The sequence below is a fragment of the Lampris incognitus genome, chromosome 18 (genome assembly GCF_029633865.1).
Source record: "Lampris incognitus isolate fLamInc1 chromosome 18, fLamInc1.hap2, whole genome shotgun sequence".
Classification (NCBI taxonomy): domain Eukaryota; kingdom Metazoa; phylum Chordata; class Actinopteri; order Lampriformes; family Lampridae; genus Lampris; species Lampris incognitus.
Genome location: NC_079228.1, coordinates 34,281,322 through 34,297,069, shown reverse-complemented (window position 1 = coordinate 34,297,069; position 15,748 = coordinate 34,281,322). Strand labels below are relative to the sequence as shown.

The 15,748-nt window shown below is 44.6% G+C and overlaps 1 protein-coding gene across 7 annotated transcripts in view; it reads left to right on the top strand.

Moving 5' to 3' along the window:
* The window catches only part of ptk2aa (protein tyrosine kinase 2aa), a 108,438-nt gene that overhangs the window by 82,211 nt on the left and 10,479 nt on the right, over positions 1 to 15,748 (top strand). For 6 of the 7 annotated variants that reach the window (XM_056297932.1, XM_056297935.1, XM_056297930.1 and 3 more), the window contains 6 exons: positions 4,265 to 4,354; positions 4,690 to 4,894; positions 5,159 to 5,270; positions 5,503 to 5,577; positions 7,424 to 7,534; positions 11,913 to 12,017. In XM_056297932.1, coding sequence (XP_056153907.1) covers positions 4,265 to 4,354; positions 4,690 to 4,894; positions 5,159 to 5,270; positions 5,503 to 5,577; positions 7,424 to 7,534; positions 11,913 to 12,017 — 698 coding nt within the window. The remainder of the gene's footprint in view (positions 1 to 4,264; positions 4,355 to 4,689; positions 4,895 to 5,158; positions 5,271 to 5,502; positions 5,578 to 7,423; positions 7,535 to 11,912; positions 12,018 to 15,748) is intronic. The other variant, XM_056297931.1, reaches the window with a different exon arrangement.

Below are 15,748 nucleotides of genomic sequence, written 5' to 3'. Positions count from 1 at the left end.
TGAGTCAACAGACGTTAGCCATCTATCTCAGTGCAGTATCATTGCCCGGTATGCTGCAGGTGACACACTGCGTGAGGAAAGCTTGGCTGTTTTGCCAATGAAAGGGACAACAAGAGGAGAGGATTTATTCATGTCTTTCATGGAGTTTGCTAAAGAAAAAAAACTACCGATGGATAAACTTATTTCTGTCTGTACTGATGGTGCACCCTGTATGTTGGGGAAGAACAAAGGATTTGTAGCGCTTCTCCGTGAACATGAAAAGAGCGCCATCCTAAGTTTTCATTGCCTCCTGCACCAGGAGGCGCTTTGCGCTCAGACGTGTGGCCAGGAGCTTGGCGAGGTGATGTCTCTGGTCATTCGAGTGGTCAACTTTATTGTTGCCCGAGTTTTAAATGATCGCCAGTTTAAAGCTCTGTTAGAAGAAGTTGGGAATCATTATCCCGGTCTGCTTTTACACAGCAACGTGCGTTGGTTGTCAAGGGGGAAGGTGCTCAGCCGTTTTGCAGCTTGCCTGAGTGAAATCCGGACTTTTCTTGAAATGAAAGGCGTCAAGCATCCTGAGCTAGACAACACTGACTGGCTCCTGCAGTTTCACTATCTCGTGGACATAACTGGCCATCTGAACCAGCTCAATGTGAAAATGCAAGGTATTGGAAATACAATCTCATCCCTTCAACAAGCAGTGTTTGCATTTGAAAGCAAGCGTGAAGTCTTTCTCAGGGACATTGAAACAGGTCGTCTTCTGCACTTTGAAAGACTGCAACAATTTAGAGATGCATGCTTAGCAAGTGACTCCACTCAACATCTGGATCTCCAGCAGCTAGCTGGCTTTACGTTCAATCTCCTGCAGTCATTCAAAGCACGTTTTGGAGAATTTCGTGCGCGCACTGGTCTTTTCAAGTTCATCACTCATCCACATGAGTGTGCAGTGGACAAAATCGACCTGACATGCATCCCCGGGGTCTCTATCGGAGACTTTGAGCTGGAAGTTGCTGACCTGAAGGCATCAGACATGTGGATGAGTAAGTTCAAGTCACTTAATTGAGAGTTGGAAAGTCTTGCGCGACAGCGAGCAGAGCTGGCGAGGGAACACAAGTGGACAGAAATTAAAAATCTTCAACCTGAAGACCAGCTGATTCTTAAAACTTGGAACGAGCTTCCTGTGACATACCACATAATGCAGCGTGTGAGTATTGCCGTATTGACCATGTTTGGCTCTACATATGCATGTGAGCAGTCATTCTCGCATATGAGGAACATTAAGACCAAGCTACGCTCACGTTTAACTGATGGAAGCCTCAACGCCTGCATGAAGCGCAACCTCACCACGTATGAACCAGACTACAAGGCCCTCAGCAAAACCATGCAGCACCAGAAGTCGCATTAAAAGTAAGACATATTTAATTTATTATACGTTAAAAATACTATATGGCTCTCAATGAAATATATTTAGAAATATTTGGCTTTTATGGCTCTCCCAGTCAAAAAGGTTCCTGACCCCTGATGTAAAGGCTTGCCTCTTGATGTTGATTAACCGTTGGATTTCCAGTTCATTCTCATCAAGCCAAACTGGGTGGTTATTCATCTTATGTCTAAGAGTGGTTTTACAGGTGCCAGTGATTGCAATCCTGAGCATATCCCAGTGGCTTTCAATATCATCTGGATACTGCCTGGGCATTGATTTACTGAGCATGGCCTGGAACTGTTGACGAAAGGAGGTACCACTCAGTCGTTGGAGGTTGAGCTTTGGGCGGCTGTGCTTTTTCTGCACCCTTCTTTTCCAGTGAAGATGGGTGGATGGATGGAGTGAATAAGGTGTTGGTCATCGGTGTCCTGCAGTCATCTGCACTGATCACCACTCTGGTGTTAAGAACCTCGGTCTCTGTGACAGACGATTGTGTTGTCAGTGAGGTGCCAAATGTTAGAATGAGGGTGCCTCCAGATTGTTTTGAATTTGTTCTTCTGGCAGAAGAGTGTGTTGGTGATGGTTAGGCTGTGTTGTAAGCATTTTGTTAACAGCAGGATGCCATTGGAGTTTATGTTTCCAACTCCTTCCTTGCCAATTATGATTAAAAATGTACAGTATATATGACAGTCAGTTCCAGTTTGGGTGGGGGTGTGTGTGATGTAATTACAGGACATAGCACAATAGATTAAGCACCCTCATCCTTGCTGGTAATGATATAGTCTTTTATTGTTGATAGGAGATTTGAACATAATCAAAAGCTTTTGCAATGGAAAGTAGCATATTCAAAGGCTTTTTCAATGGAAAGTAGCATATGTCCATTGCAGGACACATTTCAGTAGGCACAAACTTATATAGTAACAAGCCATCAGCATGACTTAAATAGTAACAAGTAGCCTATTAGTGAGATCGTTTTGTAACTGCAAGTTACAGTTTTAACTGAACATGCAGCCTAGCTACATGTCCATGTTAATATACATCATGCCGCTTCAATCTGCGCCTCTTAAATAGCATTGCTGGCCACTTGAGGATGCTTATGCCCAAACAGTATGTCGATTTTTGTCCCATGGTGCGCGTGCAACTGCCGCTGTGGGCTGTGTGTCCCAAAGACCTTGCAGGCGTGGGCAGTCTTATCCAGAAAGGGCCGGTGTGGGTGAAGGTTTTTGTTCCAACCAAGCAATTACACACCTGTGTCTCCTAATTAAGTTCTTCAGCATTGACTCTACTGGTTGATTAGTGGGCTCAGGTGTGTAACTGCTTGGTTGGAAGAAAAACCTGCACCCACACCGGCCCTTTCTGGATAAGATTGCCCACCCATGCCTTAGAGGGATGTTTAGTAGGACACGCTTGCAATCGATGTTCGGACACATGGAGGGCAACAAATAACATTAGAAGTGAGGACATGCCATAGCTAGCTCACAACTGATGTACGGACATATGGAGGACAACAAATAACATTTGAGGTGAAGACATGCCATAGCTAGCTTGCAACTGATGTATGGACACACGGAGGACAACAAATAACGTTACAGAGGTGAGGACATGCCAGAGCTAGCTAGCTATATAGTTAGCCTGATTTTAGTCATGACACTTTAAGGATGACTCATCCGTGGAACATTTATCACTACTCGTTGGTTCCCTGCCTTTCTCGTTGAACACTGCCTTGCTCCACCTACACGCGCAGCACAGGTGCACTGTGGGTCTGGACGGTTTCATGCTTGTTTACATTTGGAAGCCTGTGCCACTAATGCCTGCTTCCTTTTTTCGGGCCCCCTTTTTGACATTTTCTTGTCCATGGCTTTCATTTGCCTTCTCACTGCTGCGTGCTACTTTTGCGTATAGAATATTAACGCATATTAACTAACTTGGTTGTGAATGGCCAGTGAGTCCAGTCCCAGAACACATATGCAGCATGCTCTCGTGCACACCCCAAATGACAGGCCCGCAGGGCCTATCACGGATTTTTTGATGGTCCACCGGCCCACCGATGGGGCAGCCAACCGGGATTTGTCTTGGTACGCCCAATGGCTAGTACACAACTGACTACATGCCTGACCTAAATCCTTATCCTAACTTTAACCTAATCGTGATTCTAAGCTTAACCCTGAATCCAAGTCCTAACCCTAAAATAGGCTCTTAAAGAAGTGAGGACTGGGGGGTGCCCTGGTGGCTCACCTGGTAGAGCACATACCACATAAGGCTGGGTCCTTACCGCAGCATGTCATCTCCTCTCTCTCCCCTGTCTCTGTCTCTCTACTATCTATCACTATCCAATAAAGGCAGAAAATGCCAACAACAACAAAAAGGGAAGTGAGGACTGGCCAAAATTTCCTCACTTTGCAAAAATGTCCTCACTCTGATGGCTAAAACCCCAAATTGGTCCTCACAAAGATAGAAGTACAACTGCACACACACACACACACACTGCTGCCATTGGTAGACCAGAGAGCTGACCGGACAGCAGTCTGTCACTTAGCAAAGTCCTGTTACAGTCTTGTAACCTGACCCATGGTCACAAGAGCTGGTGTTCTATTACCATCTACTGGTTATGTCGAGTATTGCAGTCCATCAGTCTGGGCGGAGATTTCAGATCGTTTGCACAATCAGTCACTGGCGTCAGATATTTTACATAACACAGATGTGGGGAAATTGTGCTTGTTTGAAAAAAAAAGTATTTACTAGTTACACTGCCATGGTAATGTAGGACTACAGAATTAGTCATTCATATTGCGATTTAATAATGCAGATGGGTTTGTATTTTTTTTTTCTTCACTCTGTTTGTGTCTCTGTGTTTTTCAGCGTCTAAAGGTAAACTGCCCATCAAATGGATGGCTCCCGAATCCATCAACTTTAGACGGTTCACTTCTGCCAGTGACGTCTGGATGTTTGGTGAGTACTGCTGATCTGAAGAAATACCTCGGTGTCTTGTGTGACCAACACTGTTAGGGCTCTTCCAGAACCATTACGCTGCTTTATAGCTTTTCCATGTCCAATTGAATGTCCCCCTCATGTCCTCTTTTAGTTAATGTGTTCCTGTATGTCTGTGTGTCCTCGCTTGTTCTGTGTGAGTATGCACATTTATGACATGTGTGAGAATGTGTGTAGATCTTTGATTGGTTTGTTGATGATTCTTCTCTCTCTCTCCCTCTCTGTCTCTCTCTCTCTCTCTCTCTCTCTCTCTCTCTCTCTCTCTCTCTCTTTCCCTGTCACGTCTATTTGACCAGGTGTGTGTATGTGGGAAATTTTGATGTACGGCATCAAGCCCTTCCAGGGGGTGAAAAATAATGACGTGATTGGCAGGATAGAAAACGGCGAGCGGTTAGCGATGCCGCCACAGTGCCCACCCACCCTCTACAGTCTGATGACCAAGTGTTGGTCATACGACCCCAGCAAGCGACCACGATTCACTGAACTAAAAACACAACTCAGGTATGAACCGTGTGTGTGTGTGTGTGTGTGTGTGTGTGTGTGTGTGTGTGTGTGTGTGTGTGTGTGTGTTTTGCAGATACCATGACCCCAAATTGCATAAATCTTAAAGACTAGCGCCTTACTGTCATGCTGTGCTTTGTCTTTGGGGACTTGATAATTTGTACAGCAATAAAGAGACAAGACATTTTGCTGTAAAATGAACTTAATAGATTCTTTCATCTGACTGTAATTGAATGCTAAATGTTATTTATGTAATTTTTCCAGTACTATACTGGAGGAGGAGAAGCTTCAGCAGGAGGAGAGACTTCGCATGGAGATGAGGAGACAGGTCACCGTGTCCTGGGACTCTGGAGGATCAGAGGAAGCGCCGCCTAAAGTAAGAATGTCTGTCTGTCTCTGTCTTCCTCTTTGTCCATTTGTATCTGTCTCCCTCTATGTTAATGTGTCTGTCTTTCCTTTCAGTCTTTCACTGTGTCTCCGTCTCTCCCTGTGTCCATGTGACTCCTGCTCTGTCCATCCATGTTATTTGTGTTTAAGCTGATGTTTATTTCAGCCAACCTTTTAAGCAAAAACTTACTTAAATCTTTTTTGTCTCTCTCCGCCTCCAGCCTAGCAGACCAGGCTACCCGAGCCCTCGCTCCAGTGAAGGATTCTTCTCCAGCCCCCAGCACAACCACTATCCGGTACACACACACATGCACACACACACAAACAGCTCAACCAATGTGTTTTCTGGCACTTGGTGTGGAAGCTGTGCTGTCCTTTCATTGGTTATTTATTCCACGGTTGCTAGAGCGGGGTTTTTCCCCTGGTTTTCAGAGCATTTTGGTGGCAACGGCACCACTGTGGATTAATACACGTAAGAGAAGGGGAAATCAAGATTATGTAAGATCCTACAAGTACAGCAAACACAAAGACACCACCGAAGTTTATTCCGATGCTTTGAAAATGTATAAAGTATACAGTTTATTACATAAATGGTTATGGTTTAGAGAAAGCACAAAAGTCGGTTCCCTCGAAGAGATTGATATTAGGACTTTAGTTCATCTGTTCATCCCATTAAACTTTGAGGCTTGTGATAGCCAATAATGAAGCAATACCTAATTGCAACCATTTGTTACAGGTGTAAAACCACAAAATCTCCCAAGGTACATATGACCACTGGATTTTCTCCTGACATATTGCACTTAAAGAAATATGTTGTAAGGAATAAGCTGTATCTGTATAAACATCAACCAGATTCTACAGATCTAGTTGATATCCATCCATCCATCCATCCATCATCTGAACCGCTTATCCTGCTATCAGGGTCACAGGAATGCTGGAGCCTATTCCAGCAGTCATTGGGCAGCAGGCAGGGAGACACCCTGGACAGGCTGCCAGGCCATCACAGGGCACACACACACACACACACACCCACACACACACACACACACACACACAAACATTCATACCTAGGGACAATTTAGTATGGCCAATTCACCTGACCTACATGTCTTTGGACTGTGGGAGGAAACCGGAGCCCCCGGAGGAAACCCACGCAGACATGGGGAGAACATGCAAACTCCACACAGAGGATGACCCGGGATGACCCCAAGGTTGGACTAACCCAGGGCTCGGAGGCGACCGCGCTAACCACTGCGCCACCGTGCCCTAGTTAATATCCTGATTTTGAAATGGAATCCTGGCAGGAAATCACAAGGAAAAGACATCATAAATATTGGAAACAAAATAGTATAATTGCCATTTGGAAACATTTTTTGTCACTTGCCTTTAATCACTTTTATTACCATTCTAAATAATCTTGGAATTCATTTTAGGCACACAACCCCAATGTTGAAAACCATTGCCTTTAATGGGTGGTCAAGTCATTTTACTACCAGCGCTTCGGAGGGTTGCAAGACAGAACGGAAAGAAAAAGAGAGGGGGTGAGGCTGGGAGTGCACATGAAAGAAGAAATGGAAATGAGAGGGGGAGAGAAAGAGAGTCTCTTCAGCTATTCCTCCCCCCATAAACCAAGTAGACAGCAGGCATTTCCTGTAGGATTTAAACCTACTCACACACACACACAGAAATCTCTCCCGCTAGCTCTACTTGTTGTCCTGATGTCTCTCACTCTCTCCCTCTTTATCTCTCTGGCCTTATAAGGAGTGTTAGGTTTCAACAGATATATGATACATCCTTGACTTGATCACAGTTTACAATAACAAGTCTGTTTTGAGGTTATATTATCCAGGGCTTCTCACACTTCTTCCAAGCGATGATTTTTTTTATTTATTTTTTTTCAGAGTCACTGAAAGGGTCAGGAGAAAATGAATACTTATAAGTATTAGTCATTTCAAGTTTATTATTATTATTACTCATTTATTTAGTTATTCATTCATCCATCCATTATCTGGTCCGGCATATTCTAATACAGTCACCAAGCAGAAATAAATGCAAATCTTCTCTCTCTCTCTCTCTCTCTCTCTCTCTCTCTCTCTCTCTCTCTCTCTCTCTCTCTCTCTCTCTCTCTCTCTCTCTCTCTAGCCCTCAGCCCATGGTGCTGTGAGAGGGGTAGGGGGTGTCTACCCACCTCATGATGCCTGGAACCAGCACAGACCTGAGCACAAAGCGCTGCTGTGGAACCCTAACATGGAGGTACACACACACACACACACACGCACACATGCACTCTCTCTCACACACACACACGCATGCACACTTGTCGCTATATACAAAACATGCATTTCAGTGACTAATTTTCTCTTTCTTCCTCTCTCACTTTGATGGTGTGTGTGCATGTATATGTATGTATATAAAAATCTCCCTCACCCTTTTTCGGGTGGTGTGTGTCTTCCTCAAGCTTGGGTCCTCTACCAGAGGTGTGGGAGTTTGGGGGTTCCACACAGTATCATAGCTGTTCCTAGGACTGCACTCTTCTGGGCAGAGACCTCAGATGTTGTTCCTGGAATCTGCTGGAGCCACTCTCCCAGTTTGGGGGTCACAGCCCCTCATGCTCCTATTACCACTGGGACTACTGTGAATTTCACCTTCCACATCCCATCTAGTTCTTCCCTCAGCTCTTGGTATCTCTCTAGCTTCTCATGATCTTTCTCCCTGATGTTGCCATCGCTCGGTATTGCTACATCGATCACTACTGCTGTCTTCTGTTCTTTGTAAACCACCACAATGTCTGGTTGGTTAGCCAGCACCTGCTTGTCAGTCTGGAACTTGAAGTCCCACAGGATCTTACCTCTGCTATTCTCAACCACCTTTGGCGGTGTCTCCCATATGGATTTGGGGACTTCAAGTCTGTATTCAGTACAGATATTCCAGTATGCTATCCCAGCCACTTGGTTATGCCTTTCAGTGTACGCTTTCCCAGCTAGCATTTTACACCCTGCTACTAAATGCTGGACTGTCTCAGGGGCGTCTTTGCACAGCCTGCATCTTGGGTCTTGTCTGGTGTGGTAGACCACTGCCTCAACTGATCTGGTGCTGAGTGCTTGTTCTTGTGCTGCTATGATCAGAACCTTTGTGCTGTCCTCCAGTCCAGCATTTTCAGCCACTGGTAGAATTTCTCAATATCACACATGTCTTCTATCTGTCGATGGTACATCCCATGGAGGGGCTTGGTCTTCCATGTTACCTCCTCTTCTTCTTGCTTCCTACTCTCTGTCTTCTGCTGCCTGAGGTACTCAGCAGTTTGTCCTGGGGGGACCTCTTTCTGATGTACTCGTGGATGTTCCTTGCTTCATCCTTGATAGGGGCTCTGACACTCACTAACCCTCAGCCCTCATCTTTTCGCTTATCGTACAATCTCAGGCTGCTAGACTTTGGGTGGAACCCTCCGTGCATTGTGAGGCGTTTTCGTGTCCTGATACCTGTGGCCTTTATCGTCTCCTTTGGCCAACATATTATTCTAGCTGAGTATCTGATGACTGGTAGGGCATATGTGTTGATGGCTTGGATCTTATTCCTCCCATTGAACTGGCTCCTCAGGACCTGTCTCACTCTTTGGAGGTTTGCATGTTCTCCTCGTGTCTGCGTGGGTTTGCACCGGGAGCTCCGGTTTCCTCCCACCATTAAAAAGACATGCACATTGAGGTTAATACTCCTGCCTGTGTCCCTGACCAAGGCAATAGGAAAAAGAACTGGAGTTGGTCCCCGGACACTGCAGCTGCCTACTGCTCCTATACAATAGGACAAATTTCGCTGTAACCACACAATGACAAAATAAGGTGGCTTTCTTCTTCTCTTCTTCTTTTTGGCTGTAGCTGACCTCCTTGCTGCCTCCTCATGGTTTCAATTTGCATGTGGAATATCCAGGTACTTGTAACTGCCCTGTTTTTCTATTATCCTGCCATCTGGTAATTCAAACCCTTCAGTCTTCACCACCTTTCCTCTTTTTGCCACCATTCAACTGCACTTGTCCAGTCTGAATGACATCCCGATGTCGTTGATGTAGATCCTGGTGAGGTGGATCAGCGAGTCAATGTCTCACTCATTCTTGGCGTACAGCTTCATGTCATCCGTGTATAGTAGATGCCTGATGGGAACTCCACTTCTGAACCTGTATCCATATCCACTCTTTGGTGATGATCTGACTGAGGGGGTTCAGGCCTATGCAGAACAGCAGCGGGGATACTGCATCACCTTGGTATATGCCATATTTGATGGTTTCCTGTGTGATTGTGTTTGAGTTGGTCTCTAGTGTAGTTTTCCACTGCGACATTGAGTTCTTGATGAAGGCTATTAGTGTCCTGTTGGCTTTGTATAGTGCCAAGCACTCCAGTAACCATGTGTGAGGCATTGAATCGTAGGCTTTCTTGTAGTCAATCCAGGCTGTGCTCAGGTTCATCTGTCTGGTCTTAGAATCTTGGGTGACTGCTCTATCAACCAGTAGCTGATGCTTTGACCCTCTGGTGTGGTTCCCAATTCCTTTCTTAGTTTTGCTCATGGATTGGCTGATGTGCCCGATGTGCCCATTCAGCTTAGCTGCTATGATGCCTGAAAGGATCTTCCATGTTGTGGAGAGGCAGGTTATCGGCTGGAAGTTTGAAGGTGTTGTACCCTTGTGGGGATCCTTAGTGATCAGTATTGTTCTCCCCTGTGTTAGCCAGTCAGGTTGAGACCCTGATGTTAGCAGCTGGTTCATCTGCGTTGCCAGGTGTTCATGAAGTGCTGTTGTTAGCTTTTTCAGCCAGTAGGCATGAATCATGTCAGGGCCTGGTGCAGTCCAGCTCTTCATGTTTGAGACTCGTTGTTGGATGTTAGCCACTGTGATGATAACTGGTTCTTGTTCTGGGATATTTCTGTGGTCTGCTGTTGGGTCCACCGGCCACTGGCCATTGGTGTTGTGTGATGCCTCTTTTTCTCATATATCCTTTCAGTATCACTCGGTCTCTGCTCTAGGTGGGTCTGATGTTGTTCCCTTGTTACTCTGCAGCTGGAAATACACTTTGGATGGTTCTTTGAGGAACAGGCCATTTACATTATTGACTTTTGCTTCTCTAGTGTATCTCTTAAGCCTGGCAGACAGCTGTGAGCATTTGTTTGGCATTTTCCAGGGCCTCACTTATGGACATCTTGCTGTACTTCTTCAACCAGGGCCTGTCTTTCGTCACACCTTTCCGCACCTCTGTTAAGGCTAACATCTCTCCGTGCTGCTTTGATCTTGGCTTCCAGCCTTCTCCTCCAGGGAGGGTACTGTTGCTGACCTGTGTTCTTAATCCTGTACCCAAGCATCTCCAGGATTACGGTTGCAGTGGCAACTGTATATAGTATAGTAGCTTTCCATCAGTTCCAGGTTCTTGGCCCTAGTCCATGAATGTCTTGTTCCAGTAGCCAATATATCATCAGGTTGCCCTGGTTCCCCAACACCTGATGCAAACCTTGTTAACCCAAGCGACGTCCGAGCCAGTATGACTCTTGACTCACTAGAGTGCATATAGATAGATAGATAGATAGATAGATAGATAGATAGATAGATAGATAGATAGATAGATAGATAGATAGATAGATAGATAGCTGATGATTGCTTATGACATGAAACAGGCTTGTACTGTCTCATGAAGAATTTACTTGACTCACTGGATTTTTTAGATATATATATATATATATATGACTACTGGGATAAGCTCCAGGATGGATGGATACATATGTCTCCCCAGTGGCGCAGTCAGTAAGTCACCTTCCCTGGGTGACTTACTGACTGTGTCATACACATACACACACACACACAATAGGCTCCAGCATTCCTGCGACCCTGAGTAGGATAAGCAGTTTGGATAATGGATGGATGGATGGATATCTATATAAATGCTATATATATATAAATGATATATATATATATATATATATATATATGTGTGTGTGTGTGTGTGTGTGTGTGTGTGTGTGTGTGTGTGTGATTATATTTCTCTTTGCTGTAGTATGAGTGTATAACTCAGGTAGTACACTTGGATGCCATCCAGATGTTAACCACATGTCCCACCCAGTGCAGTAATTGTTCTGAGGGACAGTCCTCTCGACACCCTGAACTTCCACTGCAGTTTATTCCGGCAGTATATACTCATCATTTTTTTAGCACAAGAAATATTTTTAAAGGGGTAATTCTGTTTAATTGCCCTAATTATAATCTAAAGATGACATCTAAGTAACAAATGATATAAAACATTGAACAAGGTTTGCTAGAAGTGTTTGTTAACCTGAGATGAAATGAAGCAAAGGGGTGAATAGTCAAGCTAGACTTCTTTTTCCCCAGACTATGTAAATAAGTCAAAATACATATAAAGCGCTTTGTGTCTTTGGACTAGAAAAGCGCTACCAAAAAAAATTCCATGTCACTTAATTTCTTTTCACATAAATGTGAAATTTAAATTTCCTTCCCATCACAATGTAACTTTAGTATGCTACTTAACTTAGAAAATAGACAAAAACACATTAAATCCATTTTTTTTATAACTTATGATCAGCAAGCATGCAAAAAAGTCGAGGACATTAATCTGTTTCTGGCCAACCGTGTTCTCTGTAGGACAGTGGATGTGTTGGCCAGGCTATGATGGAAGAGAGGTTGATGATGCAACAGCAACAGATGGAGGATGACCAAAGGTGGCTGGAACAGGAAGAGAGTTTTATGGTGTGTACATACACACGCACACACACATAATTTATAATTACAATTTACTATTTCATTTAGCAGACGCTTTAATCCAAAGCGGCACACATACACACGCACACACGAACATACTCAAAGGGGACAACCACAGTCATAAGAACACAGGACCACACACAGTCACAGTTAAGATAGGCCAGGAAACACATTTCTGGCCAGTATTGGCCTATCTTCATTTTCTTGTGCGCATCAGTCACACTCGACAACCAGGAGCCACTTAGCACAAATACAGCCTTGTAATGCTGCTACGCTGCAAAAAAACGAAATCGTAACAAGGGAAAATATCTTGTATTTGGTCCAATAAGTCCAATACAATATTGAGTAGAATTATCTTGAATTATCTTATTCCACTGGCAGATAATTTTGCTTATTTCAAGTTTTTTTCCTGATTTTAATCTTGTTTTAAGAAAACAAGATTAAACTGACCAAAATCAAGAAAAAAAACTTGAAATAAGCAAAATTATCTGCCCGTGGAATAAGATAATTCTACTCAATATTGGACCTATTGTACCAAATACAAGATATTTTCACTTGATAAGATTTCATTTTTTGCAGTGTAATGGTGAACAGCTCCACTTAAGCAGTTAAGGGTCAAATGCTTTGCTCAAGGGAACATCAAAATTTCGCTTTCCATGTCCATCATACATGACACCTGAATTGGTTTTCAGGTCTTTGGATTTACTGTGTTATACTTTAAGTCGTGTGAGCGGACACTGAAACGTCCTCTGAGAAGCCACATCGGTACATTTGCAAAGCAAAGTCTGTTTTTCTCCTCCCCCCGCTTGGACTGCTTTTTTTCCTTGATATGGTGTTTTCGTCTCTTATCCCTGGGGGGAAGAGGGATGAGAAAGATGGACAGAGAGAGACAGAAAGTCCGTGAGAAGAAAAGGAAAAAAGGACAGAGAGTCAGACTTGTTGACTTGGAGAGTCAGACATTTTGTAGTGACGATGTCGTCTCTTTATTTATCATTCCTTTCGCCTAGTACCCCGGGTCAGGCTGTCAGAATTTAAAGACGAAGCACATATTTCAGTGAATTATGAAGCAGTAAATTCCCAGCGGCAGACCTGGCAACCTGAACTGCTGATGTCCCTCTTTCGTATCTGGCAACCCTCGGTGCGGATGTCTTATCTGGACAGCGTGTTCACTTGATGTCCCCGCTTACGTGTGCAGCTGTTTTCCATCACTCCTCGACACTGTTTGGCTTTGAACTGTTCTGAAGTGAAAGCACAGAGCAAATCTGTGGGGGTAGTCATTGTGATAGCAACGGATGTGTTTATTTGTCGTTCCCTAGAAAATCTACTTGTTTGCCCTTCTTTCTGTTTGTCTGTGTCTTACTGGACAAATTCTTGTGTGTCGAGTTACTAGGCTGTCCATAAAGGTTGAACTACATTTAAGCATGTGGGACTTCTGATTGAGGCCCAGAAGTTAACTTTTGCCCCTAAAGGAAGTCGTTCTCCTCTCATCCCTGCCGTAAAGCCTTACCCAGCACCGCGAGTAACTCTAATTTATACAGTGGGGACGTTGAGAAATAATGCAACAGATTTTCATTACCAGGCGACACGGTGGTGCAGTGGTTAGCGCGGTCGCCTCACAGCAAGAAGGTGCTGGGTTCGAGCCCCGGGGTAGTCCAACCTTGGGGGTCGTCCTCTGTGTGGAGTTTGCATGTTCTCCCCGTCTCTGCATGGGTTTCCTCCGGGGGCTCCGGTTTCCTCCCACAGTCCAAAGACATGTGGGTCAGGTGAATTGGCCGTACTAAATTGTCCCTATATATGAATGGGGGGGGGGCTGCGATGGCCTGGCGGCCTGTCCAGGGTGTCTCCCCGCCTACCACCCAATGACTGCTGGAATAGGCTCCTGAGAGCAGGATAAGCAGTTCAGATAGTGGATGGATGGATTTTTATTACCACCACGCTTGCTGGGATAAATGAATATTAATTAGATCTGGTACTCATTAAATATGTAAGGCACCTGTTCTAAGCCTGTTAGCCCAGGTCCCCAATGGGATACCAAGGACCAGTTGTTTATCCTGTGCAGTAACGTGCAGTGAGGTCCATGGCTGGGTAGGCAGTAAGTACTTAGCCACACGGCAGAGAGAGGCACAAGCAGACTGCCTCAGCATTCTGCATTCACGAATGCTAGCTCTAGGAGCAAGCCATCCTGAATAGGGCATGCCTTTTATTGATAAAACAAGTTTTACATGTTGTTTTTTTAATTATTTTTTACAACAAGCTTAACAAATGAAAGTTAAAAATAGATACATTAAAAATAAATAAATAAATATTTCTTGTAACTACCATGATATTTCTTTTTTTTCTTCTTCTTATTAGCCTGGGTGAGGCACTGCCTCCCCTGACTGCACATCACTGATCCTGTGTGCGTTCAAAAAAGTTATCTGTGCTCCTTCCATGAAAGATGGAACGGGCATGTGAATTTGTGTGAGAGACAGAATCTCTCATGAGTTTCCCTTCACAAACCAAATCATCTGCTATAACAGGGAGATCCAGATGAAGCGGGTCTAAAAAGAGCTTAAAAGTCGTAACTTGGCTGGGACAAGGCTTGGGTGCGTGAAAGGTGTTATGTATTATCTGGGACAACAACCGTGTGTCGGAATAATTCCCGTCAGTGGTCATAACAGTGAATATATTGCGTCAAACAATGATGAATTACTTCAGGAGTTGTTTTTTTCTTCTGTTCCGCTGGCAGAATGAAATAGTTATGAAAGAGGATGAAAAAGGAAAGGGGGAATGGAATGAGAGAGAGGGAGAGAGAAAGTAATGGGAAGTCGTGGAGGAAGAACAAGTGAAGGAGAGATGGGGGGGGGGAGAAAGGAGGGAGAGAGGAAGTGGGATTGGCAAGAGCAACCAAGAGAGTGGAATGGGAAAGCAAGGAGTCAACCCTTCAGAGAGAGAGAGAGAGAGATGGAGCGTGAGGGAGGGAGAAAAAGACAGAAAGAGTGAGAGAGAGACATGCAGAGAGAGAGAGAGAGAGAGAGTGTAAAGGCGACTGGCTGTGGAATCTATTTTCTCCAGGATTGTGTCTGTGCGGCTCATTGGAGTTTTCTCCCCTCTGGAAAAACCGAACCGCCGTTCGTTTCTCCCCGTCTTTCATTCTCACTCCTCCCTGCTATCTCTCGCTTCATTCTGAGTTTTCAGCTCTTCTGCAACGTCTTTCCCAGTCGGTTTCTCTTTTCACTCCATCTTGCGCCGTCTTTACTTGGTTTGCTGCATTTTTTCTCTCTCTGTTACCGTCCTCCATCTGGTTATCTTGCTTCCGTCTTCAGCATCCCCCCTTCTCTTGATTTTCTCACTCTGTCTCTCTCTTCTTGAAGTTTAACTTTTCCCTTTTCTTTCTCTCTCGTGCTCCCCCCCCCCCCCGGCCATTCTTTCGATGGCCTCCTCCTATGTCTCCTCTCCTCCTCCTCCCGTCTTCTTCAGACTTTATTCTCCCAGGATGCATCTCTTCAAGGCCTGCTTCACCAAAACGGTACTGAGGGAGAGAGAGAGAGAGATGTGCAGAGGGAGGTAGAAATAGACGATTCAAAGTGATGCTAGCGTTTGTTATTTGTGAAGCTAGCTAGCAGCAGTAGACTTGTGTGGGACTGGTGATGCTCCTGTTGTGCATGGTAATGTGATTTGTGATTCGTCCTTGCACCTGCGATGATTTCTGTACATGACAGAAATGTGTTTGTGAGTCG